This window comes from Fistularia commersonii, chromosome 27, assembly GCF_037954325.1.
Source record: "Fistularia commersonii isolate RoL2024-O1a breed Wild chromosome 27, RoL_Fcom_v1.0, whole genome shotgun sequence".
Classification (NCBI taxonomy): Eukaryota; Metazoa; Chordata; class Actinopteri; order Syngnathiformes; family Fistulariidae; genus Fistularia; species Fistularia commersonii.
The window spans coordinates 10270039-10294547 of NC_141310.1; the positions used below are offsets into that span (position 1 = coordinate 10270039).

General features: G+C 40.5%; 3 protein-coding genes and 1 pseudogene across 6 annotated transcripts; 1 reads left to right on the forward strand and 3 right to left on the reverse strand.

Annotated features, from left to right (window-relative positions):
* The first annotated feature begins 280 nt into the window (after nt 1–280).
* chrna3 (cholinergic receptor, nicotinic, alpha 3) lies at nt 281–7827 on the forward strand. Of its 2 annotated transcripts, XM_086174993.1 has the most exons (6): nt 281–646; nt 801–940; nt 3013–3057; nt 5451–5560; nt 5800–6988; nt 7080–7827. In XM_086174993.1, exons 1-6 carry the CDS (start codon nt 583–585, stop codon nt 7206–7208), a joined length of 1677 nt encoding a protein of 558 aa, XP_086031119.1. In that variant the 5' UTR covers nt 281–582; the 3' UTR covers nt 7209–7827. The 2 variants fall into 2 exon arrangements, with proteins under 2 accessions (XP_086031119.1, XP_086031120.1); XM_086174994.1 differs by lacking the exon at nt 281–646 and having other exon boundaries at nt 842–940; nt 5805–6988.
* A 1319-nt stretch (nt 7828–9146) lies between these two features.
* On the reverse strand, nt 9147–12303 carry LOC147218019 (UDP-glucuronosyltransferase 2A2-like). Its single transcript, XM_086174995.1, has 2 exons — nt 12232–12303; nt 9147–12146 (listed from the first exon to the last, which is right to left on the reverse strand). Exons 1-2 carry the CDS (start codon nt 12237–12239, stop codon nt 10559–10561), a joined length of 1596 nt encoding a protein of 531 aa, XP_086031121.1. The 5' UTR covers nt 12240–12303; the 3' UTR covers nt 9147–10558.
* Nucleotides 12304–13040: 737 nt separating this feature from the next.
* Nucleotides 13041–19601, reverse strand: chrna5 (cholinergic receptor, nicotinic, alpha 5). Of its 2 annotated transcripts, XM_086174996.1 has the most exons (8): nt 19449–19601; nt 19177–19318; nt 17421–17572; nt 16571–16615; nt 15781–15890; nt 15381–15558; nt 14605–15300; nt 13041–13840 (listed from the first exon to the last, which is right to left on the reverse strand). In XM_086174996.1, exons 2-8 carry the CDS (start codon nt 19262–19264, stop codon nt 13682–13684), a joined length of 1428 nt encoding a protein of 475 aa, XP_086031122.1. In that variant the 5' UTR covers nt 19265–19318; nt 19449–19601; the 3' UTR covers nt 13041–13681. The 2 variants fall into 2 exon arrangements, with proteins under 2 accessions (XP_086031122.1, XP_086031123.1); XM_086174997.1 differs by lacking the exons at nt 16571–16615; nt 17421–17572; nt 19177–19318; nt 19449–19601 and adding an exon at nt 16142–16531.
* Nucleotides 19602–21192: 1591 nt separating this feature from the next.
* On the reverse strand, nt 21193–24154 carry LOC147218021 (UDP-glucuronosyltransferase 2A1 pseudogene; annotated as a pseudogene). The gene is made up of 2 exons (XR_015108871.1): nt 24111–24154; nt 21193–23319 (listed from the first exon to the last, which is right to left on the reverse strand). The product of XR_015108871.1 is annotated as a UDP-glucuronosyltransferase 2A1 pseudogene (transcript).
* Between the last annotated feature and the right edge of the window lie 355 nt (nt 24155–24509).

Here is a 24509-nt window from a genome sequence, read left to right on the forward strand (position 1 = left end):
ATTGTTTTAACACTTTAATTTACATTTTAATCTAGTTTTAAGATCGCATTGGGCGATGTTTTAGCATCAGTTTGCCTTACCTTATTACAACGAGGAATATTTTTCGTCTAAAAACACTTGGCATAAGTGCATTACAGCGGCCGCCTGTGAGGCAGGTGTTAGCGCAGCTGTGCTTAATTTCACGTAATTGAATTTAAATACGCCGAGTCCGATCGCACTGACATGCGCAGTCGGGACTTCTATATATTAAAAAAAAAAAAAAAAAAAAAAAAAAAAAGAAGTATGGTGAAAAACATAAAATAAAATAAATAAAAAGTAAGAGGTGACATTCACGCTGATGATGCTCCATCATTTATCAGATTGCGTTGCTATGGGTTGCGGGTGTCGGCGGCGCGGGGAGCATCCAGCAGTGACTGGCTGGGTGTCAGTGAGGCGCAGTCGACCTGCGTCTCTCCTCCCGGGCAGCTGCAGACGCGCTTTCCCTCCTTCTCCTCCTTCTCCTCCTCCTCCTCCTCCTCTTTCTTCTCCTTTTCTTTTACACACCGGATTCCTTTACGCATCGCCCCATTTTGCAGGTGCAAAATGAGGAAATCTACTTTTTGCATCCTATCACCCACGTGTTCCCTCCTTGTGTTTCTTCTGCAGGGTGAGTTTCTTCTTTTTTTCTTTTTTTTTTTGCGAACACCTTCGTAATCCATCTTTTACTTACTTGTTGCTTTACTTCATCAGAATGAAGTGAACTGAAGTTGAAATAGACAAAACAGCAATGGAGTAATAGATCCATGTGTGCTCTGATTCAGGAGGAACATGTTCTGAGGCAGAACACAAGCTCTTCTCTGTGATCTTCTTACACTACAACCAGTACATCAGACCAGTGGAAAATGTATCGGAGCCTGTCATTGTGCAGTTTGAGGTCTCCATGTCTCAGCTGGTTAAAGTGGTAAGTGGAATAAGTTGTTATTTTTTTTGTCAACTACCTCCGGTGTGAATGTTCACCTATGGGACAGCAGTCGAGCAAGCGTCCCCCTGCTAAACAAAAGTTTGGATTTGACTTGTGATTCCATCCCTGTCAAGATTTATAATCCTAGGAAGGCAAATAGGTTAAAAAAAATGTAAATAAATAAATAAATGAAAATTAGATGAAAAAAAAAAGATAAATAAATGTAAGAAGGTCAGCGTTGCTGTTTGGCTGGCCAAGACAAGATGGGAAATGTCAGCTGTCTAAGTGCCTCTCAGTTATCCTCCATCAGTCAATCACTGCCACCTCAGATAAACAGCCTTGCGATTAACGCCGGGTTTTCTCTGAAGCTTGTTGACTGCAGTCTAGCTGGGCGGACACGCGGATGCCGCACTCGCAAAGAATGACAAGGATGTGAAAAGGTGCTATCAAGTTGAAAAAAAAAGGAGCAATCTCATTCATGTACAGATGCTGTGACATAAAAGTAATCCCATTACTATCAGGTGGCTCTTTGTGCCACATCTTTTTGTGCTTTTATCAAAGTTTATAGTGATCGATGGGGTCGGTATTCAGAGGATGAAACCATCCGTACCTAGAATATCTGCTCTTGACAGCACTATTTTATCACATCCTTAATATATTTAGTCAAACGAGCTGCAAAGCCCCTGGAGCTGAGGAATGAGTATTTAGCTTCCGTGCACCTGGTGCTTGTCATCCAGATGCATTTGGCGTTGGAGAGCCGACACCAATTACAGGACGGCTATGTGAGCCCATTTAGGGCGTCGATAGCGTATCGGTCAGGTTCGTTCAGCCATCATTTCACAATCAGGGATCATTCCTCAGTCTCTGCGAGGCTTTTAAATTATATGTCAGGATGATTCTGAGCTAAAGGTTTAACAAAATAATTTCTCTTTTGAAACCAGGGCCAATCATTCTCTTGTAGAGTTAGATGATATTTATATCTCTTGCTTATCCGCACAGCATGAAGCCCCTGCCATCAGCAAATAAGCTTAGGATTGCATGATGGAAGGAAAAAAGCAGAGCACCTTACATGCGAATGGAAATCCTAATATTAAAAACTAATAGATATATGAGTTTTACTATTTTTTCTGGATATCTCATATGCTAATATATTCCAATTCATTTTGCCTGTTATTCAAATGAATATGTTAACTTTTTTCAACCATGTCATTGCAGAGAACATGAAGTTTCTCGTGTACTTTTATGCTTTTCATGATGGCTCCATGGCAGATGTATTTTATAGTCAAATGAGCCACATCTCTGCGGATTATTTCCATATTATCAGCATTTCCAGCTTGTGCCATGTCTCATATAAACCCAATATTTCTAATACCAATGACATGCTAATGTTACTGTGCATCCATGTAAAATAAAAGCCTGACTTTGTTTTAAAATTTTTCAGATTGAGAGGAAAAAAAATTCTCAAGTTGCCCAAATTGACACCGAATTGAAAATTAATAATCTTATTTTCAGCCAGAGGACTTTTAGTCGGGTGTATCTCTGCACTCCGAGGTGCAGGAATTGCTCCTCAGCTCTCACCCGCCGAGGACCATCCCAAGCGTCCCTCGGCCCTCTGTCCACCTGTGCTTACCAGCTTTGTCGAGCTCTCCTGGATACTTAACAGTCACATGAATGGCTAATGTTATGCACTGGGTCATGAGATCGGTTCATTCACGGTCTAAGTCACACACAAACCCACATGCTTTTTTTTTTTTCCCGCTTACCCCCTCAACCCTTTGCTCTGGCTTTCCCTCTGAGGTGTCAGAATTGAAGTTAGGCTATGCAACCCTCCACCGACGCCCCGCCCCGCTCATGGCTCCAGCTGTCCGTTGTGTCATGCTTCAGGCATGGAGGACTCAGGTGTGTCTCTGAATCCTCTATGCAGTGGTCTGACCTGGCAGAAAGCAAACACACAATCCTCTGCGGAGAATTGGATGATTGCCTGTGACAGTTGTTCACCCCCGTTTTCATGTAGAATTATCTCAGCTATTTTGAGTCACTGCTCTTCTCACCAATTCTGCTTCTGTTGTCAGGATGAAGTCAATCAGATCATGGAGACAAATCTGTGGCTGAGACATGTAAGTTCATGGTCTTTACAAATGGAACTCAAGATAAAGTTATGATTCCAACCCTCCATCAGGCGTACTTTTGTACGACACTGGCCGGGGGAATTGTTGCAATGGGAGGAAGCTTTTTGAATGCAATGTGTTTTTTTTTTTTTTTTTTTGTCCTTTTCCTGGAAACCAAATGCACTTAGATTAGGATCAAGATCTGGTTCCAGATAATTAGAGGCAAATGGAGGGACAGATGGACTCAGATTTCATTTAAGATTGTTTTGAAATGTATCATCCCTTCCAGTGTCCTTTCACAGAACCCACAAAAATGTTTGCACTTAATTGAATGCAATTGATCCAGGCTGATGGCCATCCACCCGCTGTCTAGTTGCTCTCCAGCTTTCTCTTCAATCAAAAAAGTATTATTGTTTCTGTTGTTATTTTGGAATTACAGAGCATAGTTTCTTATTCAGAGGAAATATGTTGGGTCTAGCTTGATCTCCTCTGGTTCCATAAGCACTTTAAATATCACTCACCTTCTTTACAAGGGACGTCTAACGTTATCAAAGCTGCCCCTTTATTGACAACAGCTGAATGTCAAATCTTTGCAAGCAAACTAAAGACTTCCCTTTTAGTTTAATTTTGCAGGGATTTTAACCACCATAATGTTGTAATGACAAGCGGTCATTTATTGATTGATTGATTGATTCATTCATTCATTCATTTATTTTTTGCCGACATGGCAATACATGAGGTTCCCAGAATAACAACAACAGCAGTGACTTATGGGGTGACTTATAGATACCCAAACTCGTTTGTTGGGATTCGGATCTACAGGACTGTCTCAGAAAATTAGAATATTGTGATAAAGTTCTTTATCATTTGTAATGGAATTACAAACACAAAAATGTCATACATTCTGGATTCATTACAAATCAACTGAAATATTGCAAGCCTTTTATTTTAGTTTATAACTAGTGATGCATGGCTTTTAATATTGCTGATTATGGCTTACATCTTAAGAAAACTCAAAAATCCCATTAGAATATCATGAAAAAGTATTTTTCGTTTTTTTTAATTGCATTACAGAAGATAGAGAACTTTATCACAATATTCTAAATTTCTGAGACAGTCCTGTATATGGATAAAATGTAATCGAATCTGAAATAACACACCCATTTAACATTTCTATCAGAACCCCCTCCCATTTACCTCCACATATGATATAATTTTTTTTTTTTTGGGGGGGGGAGTTGGTTCAATGATATTTTCTGCCCTCATGATCCTTTCAATGAAGCATTTCTTTGGTTGAATTAGTTAGATTTCCTCATCCTGTATGACGGACACCAAGCGAAGACTCATTTGTACCAGAGCCGTACCAGCCTGCTTGAGCAATGGTGTTAAAAGTTGAGGCGCAATATCACCTTTCCATATGTAATCATTTAGTTTAAAGTCTCTGCACACAAGCACTGGTGGCTTAGAAATCCTCAATATACTCTAGATTCTTGCCCTATGTTAATTTAGTGATTTTTTTTTTTTTTTTTTTTTTTTTTTTTTTACAGCTCCCAGAGGCTTCTTTACTGTTTTCACTTTAGGAGTCTCATGAGGATCCCCAGCTGTCCCAAAGCGCAAACAGTGACAAGAAGGCTCATAAAATACATTGTAAACCGCAGTCCATTTTATCTCCTCCCAGACAAACCGTAGAGGCACGCTTTATATGCCTCCGTTGAAGATGACGACTTCATATTGTTTTTATGAGGAACAATTTGCAAAAGAATGGGCTTAAAAAGACGAGCTTTGTGGTAATCAACATCATAGAACGACCAACAAAGTCTCTTGTTTCTATTCAGCAGTTCACAGCCAGCTTTATTTGCTTACTTAACAGTGGGGAAAAAATCCTTGGGTATTTAACTTTGGTTTGTAGATATGTGTGTATTTTTGTGCAATTGTGTGCAAAGACTCAAAAACACTGAAATCCCCTACGACTTTAAGAATCACTGAACTGAATACTAATTTGACCAGTCAGCCTTCACGTTTGCTTGGTTCATTACTTGTTTTCTTTAGTTATTATTTGATGAAAGGTTTCAGTGAAATTCATGTAGACTTCTTTTTGACTCTAACCTCACCTGCATCTTCATCAGATATACTTTTACTTTTAATTCCCTTTATTGCTATAAAATCAGCCAGTACTACCTGAATGGTTAACATCCAGTTGAATTAATTATTCTCCTATTATACATTACATTACTTTTTTTTTTTTACATTATTACATTAATGACATATTACATTATTTTATTTTACATTATGAAATCGTAAAAAATATCTTTTAAAAAAAAACTAATGCTTTGCATATTTCAGATTGCAGTCATTTGAAGTTTCCAATGTGAAAATAATTCTTTGTTTTTTTTTTTATTCAGATTTGGAATGACTACAAACTCAAGTGGAATCCACAAGATTTCGGGGGCGTTGAGTTCATTCGAGTGCCGTCCAACAGGATATGGAAGCCAGACATCGTTTTGTATAACAAGTGAGCATGACATTAAATTTAAAACTGAATTTATTTTCTGCCGTTAACAGTGATTGCACGGTAACTGTCTGCCTCATCTGGTGTGTCCAGTTCTTGCCTTGCCCTTTTTTTTAGGCAAAAAGTGTAATTAAAGTCACAACACTTGCCCAACAACTTTGCCAATCGATTGTTCGTATGCCCCCAAATAATCATTCGCTCATCTGTCTTTCTGCCACACCGATTTTTATCTGTCTCAACAGCGCAGTCGGAGATTTCCAGGTCGATGACAAGACAAAGGCCTTGCTTCGATATAACGGCGAAGTTACCTGGATCCCGCCGGCTATATTCAAGAGCTCCTGCAAGATAGATGTCACGTACTTCCCTTTCGACTACCAGAACTGCACCATGAAGTTCGGCTCGTGGACCTACGATAAGGCCAAAATCGACTTGGTGCTGATCGGTTCGACCATCAATCTCAAGGACTTCTGGGAAAGCGGCGAGTGGATGATCATCGACGCGCCGGGTTATAAACATGACATAAAGTACAACTGTTGCGAGGAGATCTACACGGATATCACCTACTCTTTGTACATCCGTCGTCTGCCTCTTTTCTACACCATCAACATGATCATCCCCTGCCTTCTCATCTCCTTCCTCACCGTGCTTGTCTTCTACCTGCCGTCCGATTGCGGGGAAAAAGTGACCCTGTGCATCTCCGTCCTGCTCTCCCTGACCGTCTTCCTCCTCGTCATAACAGAGACCATCCCTTCCACGTCTCTGGTCATCCCACTTATTGGGGAGTATCTCCTCTTCACCATGATCTTCGTCACCCTTTCTATCGTCATCACCGTTTTCGTGTTGAACGTCCACTATCGCACGCCGAAGACGCACACGATGCCTCTCTGGGTGCGAAACGTGTTCCTCGGGTTTCTACCCAAGGTGATGTTCATGACCCGACCGGAAAGGGACCCCGAGGAGATGCCCGACACCATCCAGATGACCCATCCCAGGCCGTGCACCATTCACTCCTCCGGTGCCTTGCATAAGCAGCACAAATCTCAAGCGTTGGCCTCGGGCGTGGTGTCCAGCCTCAATAACCGCCAGCGACTTTTAAACAACAAGGAGCTCTCCAATCTGAATAACATAAGCAGAGAGCTGACTAAAAGTGCCTGTCCCGGGTTCTTGTGCTGTGAGGGTCGTTGCAATGGCTGCTGGCACCAGAGATCCAGCAAACTGCCTGCGGACTCCGGAGGAGGCAGCGGAGGACTGGGAAGCCTCGGGGCTTTGACCGCAGGAAGTGCCGTCGGAGGAGGGAGTCAATGTTCCAGCTCCGAATCCCTGGACGCAGGAATAACGTCCCTGCTGCCGCTCTCCCCCGAAGTGAGGGAGGCTATCGAGAGTGTTAAATACATCGCGGAGAACATGAGATTACAGAACGAAGCAAAGGAGGTAAGCGCTCGCAAAAATGTCGTTCGTGCATATTTATAGGATGCTTTTTGCGATGGCATCAAGTATATTTTTCACTCTTCTCTCATTATAGGTTCAAGATGACTGGAAGTATGTTGCCATGGTTATTGACAGGATCTTCCTGTGGGTCTTTGTCCTTGTGTGCATCCTCGGAACAGCTGGCCTCTTCCTCCAGCCTCTGCTGCTCGGGGAGGACATTTGAAGATGATGCACAAAGCCGAGGCTTTACATTGTCACGATGCACAAACATCACTCCTACTCAAGTCAATAAGACTGTTTGGGAAATAGTTTTTCAAAGGGTTCTTTGTTGGTTTTCTTCCAAATTGCATCATTTGGTTCATAAGCAGAATGTTTGGCCAGGTCTGGACAAACAATAGCAAACAAATGCCAAAAATTGATGATATATCTTGCATCGGAAAAATCCGATTCGATCAGATCAGGTGGCTGAAGCCCAAATTGAGCAGGATCTGAAGAACGTCTTTGCAGGAAGGAATTTTAGGAAATGTGTTTACCGAATTTACAGCCATTTACGTTTAAAGGGTGACATCAAGTGGCAATGCTGTGCTACTACAAATGATTAAACGTTTTCCATTATTTCCTCAGAAAAAAATATATCAATTATTTTCCCACGTGTGCAAGACTTTAAATGCTTTCTGTCTGAAGTAAGCTGGTGTTTGGTTGTAAAATAAGTCAATAAAGTTTAGATGTTATTTGAACATTTCAATCATATTTGACTTGCTCCAAAATATAATATCTTAAAAAAAAAAAATGTAAATACTAGTTCATGATCAGTTTTACATCCCTGAAAATAAATCCCTAAGAGGTACATAAAGCTGTGATTCTTGTTTTATTTTTGTTGTTTTTCTGTGTTCTGTGTATGTGGATCTGCAATATTAGGAAGGTCACCGCGGGTGATTTTATCACTTGGTCACACATCGTCAGTAGCCTTCTGCAGCTACCGTATTTGAACTTATTGGACAATCAATACGAAGCACAAAAGACTCGAGTGGTTTCATTAAGAAGGCAGGGAAACAATTCTCCCGGGCTGAAATACAATTTTCAGCCTTTCACTGCATGGACTCCTTGGGCAGTAGCAGCGTTGCCAACATGGAGGGTCAGGTTCACTCACATTACACATGCACTCGGAGACAGATATGGATAAAAATGTCAAGCGACAAACACCTCTAAATATTATATAGCTCGCAGGGGGGGTTTCGTTGACAATCAGCTGTAAGTTTTAAATCGGTGATGGTAAAAAATACATGGATTAACTACACTTTAAAGTTCTGTAAGTAATAACGTATGAGACATTTGCATTCCAGATCTTGATACCATATGGTGTTGCAATCGGTTAAGATTCTCCAAACAATGCACCTGTAGAGGTTGCTAAGGATCTTAGGCGACATGCCAAACCAGGTGAGGTCCTCGCCGATGTGGACACCCACATAATCAAAACCGCTCAACCTCAAGACGAACAGTCCCCGATGAGATCTCCTCTCCATCGTCACGTCCATTATCATTTTGTCCTCATTGAGGTTATTGTCCTCACCGAAGTGGATATGGTGCATTCTCTGTCTGTTTCTTCCATTACCCCAGAAAAGGAATAAATATTAGAAATATTACCATGAGATACATTCGTACTTTGCGAAAAGGTGAGTCGCGGTGATATATGACACAGATGTAGAGACGAGTGTCTCCCCAGAAAGAGCTTCTGGGGAGCTTGATAGTCATTATGTTCTTGATTCTTATTACACAGCTAAAAAGCCGGACAGATGGCGAGCTACGTGATTACATGAAAAACCAGACTCCATTAATTGAATGCTGGCGGGGGGAAACAAAGACCGAGTGTATTAGCTCCGTGTATCATCTGATAAGAAACCCTGGATAATGAATTTAATTAAAGCTTACTCAGAACCAACCCGGTCGATCTGCAGGAGACCGAATAGACACCGCTTGATGTACAGTACACACAAAATGAGATTGTCTAGTTTCTGTGCCTGTGGTAAAAGTCTCAAGATAAAGTGTTGGATAAGAAGATAGATTTAATGTACAATTGTTAGTAATAGCATCACTGACAAAAAAAAGAGAAATTCTGTGCCAAGACCTTCATCTTCTGACATGAGGTTTGCTGAGTCAGAGTTTCAGATCAGTGAAAATAATTTAAGACTTGTCCATAAACCTGTACTGCATTTTTTGTGGACACATAAAAAAATAAAAAAAACTTTTGCATTTCCAATGAAGACTCCAGTACACAAAAACAGGGTTTGTTTTTGCAAGTACATGCACCTTATAAGCGGAACCCAGGATTGCTATGCTGGACAATAAACTCATCCCGATGCAACCGTAAGGTTATTTAGGCTATGATGATAACAAGATCGGCTAAATCAACAAAAAAGTGCAAAAAAAACAGATTTTTTGCACTCCTCTTTTTTTCTTTCCCTATTCATGGTAAAGTGCTTTATTATAACCTCACTGGCCCTCTACTGACTGCAACCATGTAGTTCCAAATACTGAATAAGTAAATACTCTCCCTTCCCCATTCGGTCTACATTTTCCAGAATCCCTCTGTTGAAGATTTAGTAAGTATGTTAAGAAATACAATATAATTCAATATGAAGAAGTTTCTTTTCCTCCGACGGTGCATTGATTTTACTATATGCGATAATCGCTGCAAAAAAACTCCTGATCCTCATTTTTTTCAAATCACATTTGAGTAGAATGAAGCATTCAGTTCAGGGGGACTTAAAATGTTTTGGCCTCTTGTGAGGATTTAGATTGGAAAAAAAGGTTAAACGCATGACCGTTTACATAATTCCTGCCCCTGAATATAGAAAACAAAATAATCCCTATCATCCATAACCCTTGATTTCTGTTAAAGATTCTGCTACTCTCTTATTGTAAATCGCCATCCAACACCAGGTGAGCGTGTTTATCGATGAGAGAGAAAAATTACTTTACGCATAAAAGTACTTTAATTCCTCTCCCTTCAGCTGCAGGGAATCTTCAAATCTTTGCACTTAAGATCTTAAAACACTTTATAGCCTTGACTTTGACACCTTATAGTTTTATTTGTATTTCTTTTTTTTTTTTTACTGTTTATACAATTTCCTACTATTATTTATTATTGTTATGTTTTACTTGACACTCTGGCACAACAATTTCCTTCAGGATAAATAAAGTTTTTCTTATTCTTATTTTTAATGGCTGACTGTGGTTTCAGTTAATGAGCACCCAAGTGCACAGGATGTTTGTAGAAGCCCTTGCCTGCTCCTGATTTTTGCCCTCTGGTGGGAGAGAGAAAATGAAAGCGTAAGGGGAAAAAAAAAGCTGCAATATATACCTTCGTCATCAAAAATAAATGGCAGCGTGTTCTGGAGTCTGCCACCATGCATCTCCCGGATAATTATTAAAGATTAGTTAAGAAGTATTAACTTGTAATATAGGGCTTGAGAATTGTATCACCGGCTCGTACGACAATTTATGTAGGATCCTAAATTACGTGACTGTTCGGAATATGAAATGTGCAGAATGCAGGCCAAGCAGGGCGGCTTATCATTTTTTATTCGCCATGCTTTTCGCTCGACATACAGACCTAAAGACCAAAAGAGGGGACAACGTTATCACCGCAACGGTGACCAAGACAGCGAGCAGGACGTCTAAAGAGTAGTAAGAATACCAGGGCATCTTGTAGGATTCGGTTTTGAGATGAGCTGCACCTTTGTGCCTCATAACAAACTCTATCCAGAAGAGGGCGCTGTCCAGAGGCTTCACCGGCACGTCCCTGTGCAGCCCGGAGAGTCTCTGCATGTTCATCCTGTACGAAGGCTCGTTCAGGACATCCTGGATGGCGTTCAGGAAGTTGTTATCTTTGTCCACGTTGGCCAGTGTCAGGATCCTAGCGGCCCCTCTTTTCCTCAGACGCAGGAGATTGTCATATTGGTCAAAAAACACGGGTACGCCCACAACGGGCACTCCGTGATAAATCGCTTCTTGGACTCCGTTCGTCCCTCCGTGAGCCACAAACAGTTTTGTCTTGGGATGTCCTAAGAGGTCATTCTGTGGCATCCAGTCTACTAAGAGAGTGTTGTTGCCCAGAGCGGCAGGTCTTTCACCTTTATGTCTCCAGATGACTTTCTGGGGTAATTGAGCAAAAACACCAGCTATTTTATCTGCCATATCAGAGGGAAGTTCACTCACAAAAGTCCCCAAAGACATAATTATAACTCCGTGTTCTCCGGAGCTCTGGACGAACTCCTCCAAATGTTCAGGGAGACGTGCTGCGGGTTTACACTGGAATCCGCCTACGTAGATAACGTTCGGCATGGTGGGACGAGGGAACTCAAACACAAAGTCCACTCTCATGAGCCACAGGTCGGCTCCCTGTAATAAGTGGCTGTATCTGATCTCTGGGCCGAAGAACTGGTCGCATACCGCTTGATACTGGGGTGCAATTAAAAATTCATCCTGAGCTCGCCATATGATGTAGTAAATCAGATTTTTCACCCGTTGAATGAACGTCATTTCATCAGAGAGCCCAGAACCGGTGAGCGGGATATAAGATAAAGGTGAAGGTGCAATGGCCAGATGTCCTTCCCCACTGGTTAACCAGCGAACATTGTAGACCAAAGGTAGCTTCAGAGCGTGAGCCAGCAAGATGCCGGCCCCCCAGGCGGGATCGGTTAGAACCAGATCGTAATTTTTCTCCTTCAGTCTTCTCATTAATTCTTTATCTTGCAACATGGCTCTGGCCATTTGGCACATTATCCTGTGCATGTCAAACATGGCGCTGAACATTTCGAGTTGCAAGGACACAAAACTGATGACCGAGTTCCCTTCCCTCTCCAGGACGATGAGCTTTTCCAGGATCGGGTTGATGAAGTCGTGGTTGAAGGCTTCTCTGACGGGAACGGTGACGGCGCCGTAATGCGGCGAGTCGTCCCTGATGAACCAGCTTTTATCGGTTCGCACCACGTCAACGGAGTGTCCCAGAGAATGGAGGGATTTGATCATAACGTCCATGTTCACCCAGTGGCTCCCCTCTAAAGGAACGATTAAAATCTTGCCGCCGTTGGTAATTCTCCAGGACAAAAACACCACGGAAATGAAAAGAACTGCATTTCCGCGACGAGGCATCGTGAACCTGAAAAGGAGATGGTGTGAGAAAGAAATCCTTAAAATGAGCTAATGCTAAAAAGAAATATACATAACACAGATTCACAACATACCTTTTCATGTGATGAGGCTCAGGCACGTAAACAGTACAGCATCGCTTGAATATTGGTTTGAAACATATTAAGTAGAAGTGCACACATAACTAGAAGTCTTAGAAGAACTTACATAAATGGATTGTTGATAAGCTCTCTTGTGGGCTTTTCTCTTCAGGAATGCAGAACAATGCGGTCTCTTTGTTTTGGCTTCCCGGTGCTGCTCACTTGTACATGTTTGTGGCAATTTCTACTTTTGATTTTTATTGATAAGGCAGGAGGTGATGATAATAGTTGGATCAGAGGTAAAATCATTGAATCGTATCTTTGAGTTGGTTACGTTTTGGGCACCTTTCCCTTCAAAAGTCCAAAATTTATAAGTTTCACCTCTTTTTATGCAAGATGTTGTCCTGTGCCAATTCTTCCATTGCTTCTTGATTGTCAGTCTTTTCCTGTTTTTATCCATAATCACAAAGGATTCGTTAAAAAAATCATTTTCTATTTTGTTTCATCACTGGCAAAAAGCAGAAGGCCGCTTCACAATTTTATAATGGAAGTTGATAACAAGAAAGATTAAAAGTTTAGAAAACAATTTGTCAAATTTCAAGGTAATTTTAATTGAATATTCCAGTACATTTTCTATTTTTTTTACTTATAAGTTATCTATCAGTCATCAGTCTTCTGTTAGTTGATGTATTTCCTAAGTCTGTATTGTTCTGTGCAACTGACCCTGCATATGAAAGTTAATAAAAATCAAGTTATATGTGATCTAACATGCACATAAATGACATGATCAAAAGTAAACAAATCAGTATTGCAAAACACACAATCAGTTTTACTTACTCTTTATTTATAATTTATCAATAATGCAAAGGCATTGTTAATATTGCAGTTAAAATGTAATACTTGTTACTGTGCAATTGCTTCAGAGACTATATTCAAATTCCATTACAATATAATGTCAATATTGATTTCACAACATGTACACTATATAAAGACGATTATTACATTTGATTTGAATGACATACGTTCTTATATAATTGGCTTCCACAATTTCCCTTAGATGTCAAGCCTCTTGATGGTTATATTAATTGTTTTATAAACTGCAAAAGCTCATGAGCATGAGAGGGAATCATTTTAAATGATTTGAGAAACCCATGCTCTTGACATCGCTGATCCCAAAATGACTGAAGCGTCAATTTTTTCTCTATAATCTCTGCACATATACTGACCAAAAGACAGAAAAATAGTTGAATGACGTGAGGAACGGGGAAATGAATCAGATATGTTTTTCTTTATTTCAGTAGCAGTTACTTTTCTCATGCTGCACAACAACTTTTCTTTTTTCCCCTGTGAACTCTGACGACGAATGTCCTTGAAAAAACTGCCCGGACTCAGCGAACGAAGCCGCCAGGACGACCGTCGGCCGGTAATGTGCTTTTCGTGTGTTTGCGGCGAACTACAAACTACATCAGAAGAAACTTCCCGGATGGTTAGGGACGATGATATTCGCCCATTTGTAGATGACCGGGATGAAGAGGAGAGCAGAGCCCAGGACCGACACCAGCAGAAAAGCCCAGAGGAACATTCGATCCAGAACCTGAGCGACAAACTTCCAATCCTGGACCACCTGAATCAAGGAACAGCTGCATGTTAATATCACCGGTATATTTTTTTTATTTGTTTGCTTTACTTCAGAACACATCTATACATGCACCCACAGAGAACCCTTTTCAATTCTTTTGCTTATTTCCAGTTCGGAGTCTAAAGTCAGAAATTAAAACCATAGTTTTTATCCGTCTCCCGCCACAAAAAAATGGTAAAAAGACACCCAGATTCCCAAATCTTTGTAGTTACTGTTAACAGTTAAGACAATTCATATTTCATTATACACTGCTCAAAAAAATAAAGGGAACACTTAAAAAACACATCCTAGATCTAAATGAATGAAATATTCTTATGAAATACTTTGCTCTTTACACAGTTGAATGTGCTGACAACAAAATCACACAAAAATGATCAATGGAAATCAATTGTATCAACCCATGGAGGTCTGGATTAGGAATCACACTCAAAATTAAAGTGTAAAAACAAACTCCAGGCTGATCCAACTTTGATGTAATGTCCTTAAAACAAGTCAAAATGAATCTGTGTTGCTTCCTGAGTGGACACTATGATTTCACAGAAGTGTGATTGACTTGGAGTTACATTGTGTTGTTCAAGTGTTCCCTTTATTTTTTTGAGCAGTATATTTCTTATTCTTCCTCCTTTCTACTATTATCTATTACTGTTATGTTTTTTTTTTTTTTTACTTGAAACTCTGGCACAACAATTTCCTTCGGGATTAATAAAGTTGTTCTCATCTCATCTCATCTCAAATTCCAGATAGCTCACCTCTCTGACTTCATTTTCTTTGACCACATGCATGGTTATGTAGCGAATGGAATCCAAAGCCGCTTGCAGGTTATTTCTCTTGTACAGGAGCGGGCCGAGATCGGCCGCGGGGTCGTTCGTCGTACCTGCCTCGGCCGTTCTTCCCATTCTGGCCGCCGCGGTCGTTCCGTAACGGTCGGCGTGGCTGCGCATGCACAGCAGTTTGGGCAGCCGGTGCAGGAAAATCTTCCTCACCCACGGTGCCATGTCGTGATGCGTTGAGGAGGAGCGATGGTGGATGTTGATGGCGAAAACGGTGATTACGATGGAGAGGGTGACAAAGATCATGGTGAAGACCAAGTACTCCCCGATCAGAGGGATCGCTTTCGAGGAGGAGGGAATGATCTCCTCAATAACCAGGAGGAAAACGGTGAGCGACACGAGCACAGAGGTGCAGAGAGATATCTTCTCGCCGCCGTTGGAGGGCAGATAGAAGACGAGGATGGTGAGGAAGGACAGGCCGATACACGGGATGATGAGGAAGAGGGTGTAGAAAAGAGGCAACCTGCGGATGATGAAGAAGTAGGTGATGGTAGGATACGCGGAGCTGCCATCTTTCCTCAGGCCGCGTCTTCCCGTCGCTTTCACTATCTCCCATTCGCCGTTGTCAAAATAATCCTGTTTGTCCACATGGAAATCCTCCAGGATAATATCAACCTGGACAGTTGAGAGAAAACACAAATATTGTTCGATAGCCGATGGAGATAGAGGGCGGCCATCGAGAAGCAGACGATCACCTGGGAGCCGTCGTAAGTCCAGGAGCCAAATTTCATGGAACAGTTCTGCAGGTCAAATGGGAAGAATGTGACATCAATGGTGCACGCTGACTTGTAATTTGCAGGCGGCGTCCATGTTATTGTCCCGTCATATTTAACAACGGCTTTGGTGACAGTGCCTTCAAAACGACCATCCGCGCTATTGAAAGAAACATTCACATTTATTTACAAGTTAAGGTCTTGGATTTGGACACAGCCGCCGCGAGGTGAACGGTCAGTCGCATGCATTAAGAAATCGATGTTTGACTCGGCGAACGTGTTACTTAAAAAGATTTGAGGTGCTACGTGTGCTAAAAAGGGCAAAGTATCACATTCATCGGAAATTTCACGGAAGAGACGTCATGTATTCGATGCCACGTACTTATCGTAAAGCACGACGTCGGGCAGCCAGATCCTGTCGGAGGGGACTCTGATGGTGGTGATGCCAAGATAGTCATCAGGATCCCATCTAAGTTTCATGTCGGTCCACTCCTGCGTGAAATTAAGGATAAATCAAGCGAAAAGGGCACTCATAAAATGTTTAATTGTTTTTTTTTTTTTCTCCCGCCGTGCTACAGTATATTCCGAGTAACAAGTACCTGGCTCGGTTCCAAACCACTTTCAAATGCAAAGTTACAACCTATAATTATATAAGGCGCTGCGATTATATTGCACCGACCTAATGCGGTGAGTCATCGAGGACAAAACGGAGAACGAAATGCGCAATTAATAAAATGTCGCACTATTTCCAGTCTGTAAATGACACCCGTGATAGATGCCTGTACAACAAACTCCGCCCTCCCATCTCCCTTTCGCGGATGATACGATCCATCATTTGGAAAGGGGTCAGCCGACCCCCAATGGCAGCGTCCGGCCTGCGAAGATAATTCACAAGAAACATGACACATGGGATCCCCGAAACCATGAATAAGGCTGACAGGAGCAGAGCAGGGAAGAGACGGTGCTTGTAAAGGCAGGTGTTTGGGCGCACCGCCCAAAGCGTTTACGGTGATGGAGCCCGCCGGGGAAAAGCCATCGGACAAGATTAAAAAAAAAAAAAAAAAAAAGGAGAGGGAAAGCGCACAGCTTTTATAAAAGCCTCTAAACCTGGGTTTTGTTTCAGTCACCAAACATCAATCCCGACTTGCAGATTGAAAAAAATCTCTACTTGCCTGTTTCATCCACACATTGGTTGTCATAAGCTGGTTTTTCTCATCCTGAAAGAGGAAAGATTGTAAGTGATAGCAAAGGAATCCCTAATGCACAGACAATATATTTGCCACAAAATGATACACAGCAAATCTGGCAAAGGAGATACCGTTTACATGTTGTACTTTTATTTTTTTGCGTATTGTACTTCTAAAGCGGACGAACTAGTGCGGCGGATTCTTTTTCAGCTAAATGAACATCCTGGATTTCACTCATAAAGACTTTTTATGGCCATGCTTCAAACTAAATTTTATTGAATCTTCCACCCAAAAGCTCTAAAAGTTTCTTTAAAAATAAGCACAACCTTTGACATCACCAGGGTGCATTTAAAGGCCAACATAATGATTCAGCAGATGTAGTCAATCAAAATATTCCATATAATGGTTCAAATTTTACAGCATAATTACTACTTTTTAGAATTTTTGTCGAAATCTTGGCAAATTGTCTTGAAGAAATTCAAGTCCTGTTGCCACGACAGCAAAGCCGCAGAGTAAATCAAGTATTAAAAGGAGCCTTTTACATCCACACAAAAATGAATAAGACAATATATGGTGCAGATGAGAATAAAAAAAAAAAATTTTTAGCATCCCGTCTCTTAACTGCCTTTCAAACAGCATTGGCACTTCAATAAAATTCTGAATACAGAAAACTGCACTGTTTTATGAAATACTTGGTCTACTCCTGACAATTCAGAAATATGAAAATACACATTTTTTTTAGATTTTTACTGCATGACCATCATCAATATGTGCCATTTCACTCACAGTATTTTCCAAATAAAGTGCAATAAATGACTATAGGCTGTGTCCTCACCACATCAACCAGCTGGGAGATGGCCAGTCCAAACTTCACGCAGACTGTCTGGTTTAAGTACTCGACCGGACGCACCCATTTCTGGTAGTGTCCGAAGAGGTATTTGAAAAGCTTGTCCTCTGCTTTTGCATAGGAGGACAATTTTGGAATCCCTGGGATTTAATGAAAAGACAACTTTTTAATAGGAAATAACAGAATGTAGGTTGATATAGCTTAGCGCGAACGCCATTTACCTTTCGAATCTCAAAATGTCTAGTGTCTGTGGGCGTGATGGCTGATTTACACTACCCTGTATTTGTTTTTGATTTTCAGAAATGATACAAAACTAAGAGAACTCAAATCCAAAGTGATTTGGGGTGACAGCTGACCTGTGGTGGAAAAAAACGTACAACCAAAGCCGTTTTCGCTTCCTTCTCCGCTTTTCGAAACACCCAGTCACTCGTCAGCCGCTGTCACAGTCTATATAATCTGAAAATCTGTTGAACAGGGTCAGTGTCTGTTAACATTTACATATCTGACAAGGGCGGGTGACACAAATGGGGTAACTGAACAAATCTGCATATTTAAAAGCACAAGTGCCATCAGGAGTTGAGAGGAAAATGTCAAGTTTTTTTTTAAAAAAAGAAGTCTTGACATGAATTGCAACTTCATTCAAAGACTAATTGACTAGCTTTCTTTCAATGGAACAAAAAAAGCGTATATGTTGTATATATGTATGTAGAAAAATATGCATACACATATATGTATGGGTCGCATTCTGACGCACTACATGTTTCATCCTCTTTTCTTTTTTTTTTTTTGCATCGGCCCCGAGAAATATATAAATTAAATTTATATATGGGCACCGTGGTTGGAAATCTACCTCAAGAATGACCACTAATTCATGGTGTCGCTTTCTGAGGGTGAGGATCGATAAAGCTGCGGCAGCAACGTCCTCGATCAATGACTATGTTATCAGCAAATTAATCATCATCCAGGCCATCACTGGCACTCATTCTGCAGTAAATCACAGTGTTTAGGGTAATACTACGGCAGAAATACACCAAGATAATTGAGTCTAGCTAATTTTATGAATATACAAAAGCACTTCATTATAAAACGAAGCTAATCCTTACAGCTTTGCCGAGTAGAAATAAGACACTTTCAAGGAAAGTGGAGTAAAAGCTCGTCTGTTGTGTGCCAGGTGCTTGATGGGGTGAACATAAAATCGAATATTTAAGCAAAGATGCAAAATATTCCAGCTGTTATAAAGATAATGAAAGTCCATTAAAGATGTGGCGACACAATCTACTACCAGCCACATAAACAGAGATTGAAAGCGACCGCATAAAATGCTGTAAACGATTTAATAAACATTAATTCAAATGAATCGAGCCTTTAATGGTATGTGCTACGGTATGAGCAACAACAAATCATCATCATCATCAATTTCTGAGCAACTCTGATCCATGTGCAATAAAATTCCTCATATAGAGTCTAAGTACTGTCTTTATTCAGGTAGCTTAAGTTGATGCTTCATGGTGTTTGCTGCAGCCAAATAATGATATTTTTGTTTGAATTTGGCCTCAATTTATGTCAACAGTAGCACTTAATCGTAATCTAATGCCATGCAACAAAGCTGTTTGACATCTAAAACTTTTCACATGTGGCCAGTCACAATATCTTCCTCCCCCGGCAATAGCCAGGGATCCGGTCGGTCTTTCTCTGCATATTATATTACATTTGCAAAGGCATTCGCAGGTCGTGGGCTACTTACGCAGTGAGTGGCACAGGTGGCAACAGCACAGCAACAGCAGCAGCAGCAGCAGTGCAAGAGAAGTAGCTGCCCCTCCTGCTCTCAGCATGGCATCAGAGGCAGCATCACATTCATGCAGCTGGGTCCCTCGGGCAGAACAGATCTGGAAAATAAGGACACAAAATAATGAGTACATCCTGTGCCGAGGTGCAGGTGCATACATGCGCTCCTAACACACACTGTAGAGAGCAAACATTTGCCTTGCTGAAAGCATTTACACGCTGCTCACATACCTGCTCAGAGTCTCTGCCATCAACACGGTCCGGACCGGTGGTGTCGGAGCCGGTGGGAGTCCTGCCGTTCTAGCGTTCTTCCAATCCATATAGGTTTTGTCTCCCGCCTCGTACAGATGCTGCTTCTCTCTGCTGCCTCCAGTTGAGCTCAAGCAGCGCATCCTCATCTCCTCCTCCACTCCCTACCCCCTCGAAAAGCGCAGCCCCGGTTCCCAACCCCCCATATTCACCTTGTAGCATTATTGTATTATAGTCCCCCTCCTTACCCCCTGTTCACCTCCTGCACGCCATCATGATATGAAAGGAGTGGCGCTCTCATCGATATTCCGCCGCACCTTTAATATACGGTCATGACATTCTACATTTCTTATCTTTTTTTTTTTTCTTTTAGTGTGAATGTGACTGGCTCCATGGTGACAGCATGCAGACCCAGAGAGGCTCTCCGGGATGAAACCAAACAAGCAATTAATGAGGGATCATCTTGTTTTTCCTTTCGGTGTTGTTTAAAGCTTGCAGCCTGAAATTTGGTAGGGATTTTCTATATTGTTGTGTTTTGAAATTTCAACCCAAGCTGCCATTATGATAATGTGATACAGGATGTGCACAAAATATTCACACTCATACGCACAATAATAGGGAGCAAAATGATTGCATTAAAAACTAACCATCAATTAAAAATGAAATTGATTATATTATTTTAATCAAATTAGTAAATTAATTAATTATTAATTAAAAATACACTTATATATAATTTTGTTGCCTCTGGGACATTTTTTATTTTTAATTTCTATTTGTATTCTCTTCATCATCATTATTTTTATTATTATTAGTGCAAATAGTAGCAGTAGTAGCAGAACCAGCCATAGTATTTGTAAATAGTGTATGGATTACTAGCAGTTGTATTTTTGTTTATTCATTTACTTGTTTAATGTTAATTTTGGGGGGGTTGGTTCCCCGCCAGCCAATCAAACACAACATTTTACAGGGGAAATTGTTTATAACGGTAATAATAATAATGATACTACTACTACTACTACCCACTACTACTACTACTACTACGAATGATAGTAATAATAATAACAATAATAATAATAATAACAATAATAATAATAATAATAATAATAATAATAATAATAATAATAATAATAACAATAATAATAATAATAATAATAATAATAATAATAACAATAATAATAATTAGTTGAAAGAGCCAAAAGACCATTGGATGCTCCTGGTTGACCACGAGGCCTGAGCTGCACTTCCCTGGGGCTTGAGTTTAACGTTCCATAAATGGTTAAAGAAATATCTAACCTCCGAGCAATGTTTGAGGGACTATTTTCCAAAAAGCAAATAGCAACTGAATTTACTTTTCAGGTAGATTTCCATCTTTGGTCAATAATCCTTTTTTGCTCAAGGAAATAGTGCAAAAAAATTGACGAAACACTAGTTGGAACGGTGACACAATATTACTCCTGCCTTACAGCAGGACGGTCTTGTTTTATCAGCTGTACAGACAAAAATGCAACTTTCCTTATATTAGTTTGTTGTTTTTGTTGCTATTTCAAATAAATCAACGGTTCAAACATGCTTTTTTAACCCCTTTTAAAAATAGCATGTTAAATATTTTGAATTCAATAGAATACAGGCAGAACTGAGAGGAAATCTGAGAGTTTAATATGGAACTTGATCTCATTTTATCATCAAAATGAATCTGTTGCAGCAAAACTCAGACTTGATTCTTGACCATTAAGAACCAAAACTGATTGATTTTTTCAAACTCGTCCGATCTTGAACAATTGATCAGGTTGAAAACTTATTTAAAAAGAGCAAAATATGACAAAGTTGGGGCAAAAAACACAAATGATAGGGAAACAAATATATGAAACAGATTCATGAGTTTTTTGATTTGATTTCTGCAAAAAAAAGGAAATACATAACATGAAGTTAGTTATGAAGATAAACCTTTTTTGTACCAGGGACTGGTTTTGTGCATGAAAATCTTTCCGCTGACCAGTTAGAGGCAAAGGGGTTCAAATAATATATTTTTTGGTCAGTTCATAGAATTGAATCTAAATACATTGATTACACTTTATTTTAGCCAATTACGATATTAAGTGCTGCAGCAAGGCAAAGGCAGAAACAGTCATTTTTCAAAATTAGATCCGGAAAGTGTAATGAAAGATAAAATAATTTGTACTCATAAAGATTTTCTTTGCAAACCGGTACCAAATGATCCGTGGAACGTCCGTGGACGTCCGGGGCCTTGGGGAGCACCGCCTTAATCGGATTTCACTTTTTTTTTCAAGCAAAGTCTGAAGCAAGACCATATCATTCCTATAATTATTACTGAACTAAGAATAAGAAATGCAAATAAAAATAAAGCGACATCCACGGAGTAGTAAGCGTACCAGGGCATCTTATAGGACTGTGTTCTGAGATGTCCTGCACCTTTGTGTCTCATAACAAACTCCATCCAGAAAACGGCACGATCGAGCGGCTTCATTGGCACATCTTTGTGCAGCCTGGAGAGTCTCTGCATGTTCGTCCTGTAGGAGGGCTCGTTCAGGACTTCCTGGACGGCGTTCAGGAAGTTGTCGTCATTTTCCACAGTCTGGTTAGACCTGAATATGGTCAGAAACTTGGCAGCTCCTCTCTCCTTAAGACGCACCATATTGTCATGTTGGTCAAAAATCAAGGGTATACCCACAACTGGGACGGCGTGATAAATAGCCTCATAGATTCCATTTGTCCCGCCGTGAGACACAAACAGTTTTGTCTTGGGATGTCCCAGGAGGTCATTCTGTGGCATCCAGTCAACCAAGAGAGTGTTGTTGCCCAGCGCGGCAGGTGTTTTACCTTTATATCTCCAGATGACTTTCTGAGGCAATTGAGCAAAAACTCCAGCTATCTTTTCTGCCATGTCAGCTGGAGGTTCACTCACCAAACTACCCAGAGACATGATAATGACCCCGTGTTCTCCAGAGCTCTGGACAAACGCCTCCAGGTGTTCAGGGAGAGGTTTGGCTGGTTTGCAATGGAACCCTCCCATGTAGACCACATTAGGCATGGTGGGACGAGGATACTCGAACGCAAAGTCTACTCTCAAGAGCCACAGGTCTGCTGCGAGAGCCAAATTAAAATAATCATTATCAGGTCCAAGATATTTGTCACATAGATCCTGATACACCTGTCTAGCTAGTATCTTTTGTAATGAAGAGGTTATCGTGAAAAGAATCATGTTCTTGATTCGTTGGGAGAAGGTCATCACATCGGTATTGCCAGTTCCCCTAACGGGGATATATGACAGGGGTGAAGGAGCAAAAATAAAATGGGTTTCTCCAAAGAAAAACCAACGAACGTTATATACCAAAGGAAGATTGAAATACTTTGCTAAAATGGCTCCGCCGCCCCAGCAGGGGTCACTGAGTAGAAGGTCAAACTTACTATCTTTTATGTTTCGGACTAACTCTTCGTCATCTAGAATTGCTGTGATGAAATCACCCACAAATCCATGAATTCTCAGTGAATGGGGAAACATTTTTGCAGCCGTTCTCACAAAATTCTCAAAAAAGGAACCCTTTCTTCTGAAGTTAATATATTCAGTCAGGGTATCTGTTACTAGTGCCTCATCTATGATCTTCTCTGCTTTAACAGTTAAGATATTGTAATACGAGTTTTCCTTGATGTACCAGGCCTTTAGTGGTCGCAAAACAGTTATGTTGTGTCCTTTGGAGTGCAGGGCTCGGGTGAGAACCTCCATGTTCAGCCAGTGGCTTCCCTCAACGGGTAAAACCAAGATGTTTCCTCCATGACAAGCTCTGGGGATGAAGATGAGCGGCAGCAAAGCACTGCAGCACCAAATCAGCCTCATCTGAAACGAAAACAATGTAGACGACATTGAAAAATGTAATTATAGGATACATTTCTCGAATGGCGCTGCCGGGGCTGCAGGCGTGCTGTGGTCAATTGTAGCTGACAATGGCAAGGTATAACCTGAATCTTCAGTTTTGAATCTTCACTTAACCCACCACGAGTATTTGGACTGTGTGAGGAAACCGGAGAACACAGAGTACCGCAACACAACAGCAACAGAAAAGACTGGCTACAAAATGCTCGTCTTCTGACTCACTAGATCAACAGAGATATAATATAATCTTCTATGTGGTGTGTTACTGACAGAAAAAATAACCTACACTTTAGTTATTGTCCCATCAATATATTTACAAAACAACAGTATTTTGGTATACGAGATTATCCCCTGCATGCGTTTTTTTAATGAAAATAAGTACAAAATCAAATTGTACTCATTTTTAAGGGCCTCTATTAGAGGTTCATAACTATGTTAACAATTAATTTCAGCTAATATACCGTTAAACATTTTTCAGGCAAAAGATGCATAAGAGGCATAAGAAATGTATGAAAATAGTCATTCAAACATGGCATGAAATCTGTTTTTAAGGCACATTTACTTTAACATGGCTAAATAACTTAAATTATCATAGAATACGCTTAAAATTCAAATTGTACTTCCTTGTTTGACATTTTAAGAGAAAATAATTGAAAACTTAAAGTATGTACATTTGACCCAACATCAATCTCCATAAGCTTGGAAAAACAACATTTGAATATAGCTCAGGTATTAACACCGTTAATAGTACTCACTGTGTAAAACCTTTGTTGGTCCACATGTGAAACAGACGCTATTTTAGTTTCCTGTACTTAAGTACACATTGGATTCACGCAGTCCTCGAAGGGAGGAACCAAGTGAGATGTGCAAGTACTGAAGGCCAATGAGGCAGCACCCAGCAGTTTGTCAGGTATTCACATTAAAATATATTCCCAATTTTATTTTTTTATGAACATTTAAAGATATAGACACGCATTTTTTGAGAATACTTGTTCTCGTGAGTGCCTTAAAAGTAATTTATATGCATTGTCATTTAATCATCTCTACTTTTTTTTTTATACTAATGTTTGATCCCTTGGATGTGGATTGACAGCTGCTCCGAGCTGCAAAAAACACAACACACACATACAAACATGCACTCACACAGGAATATC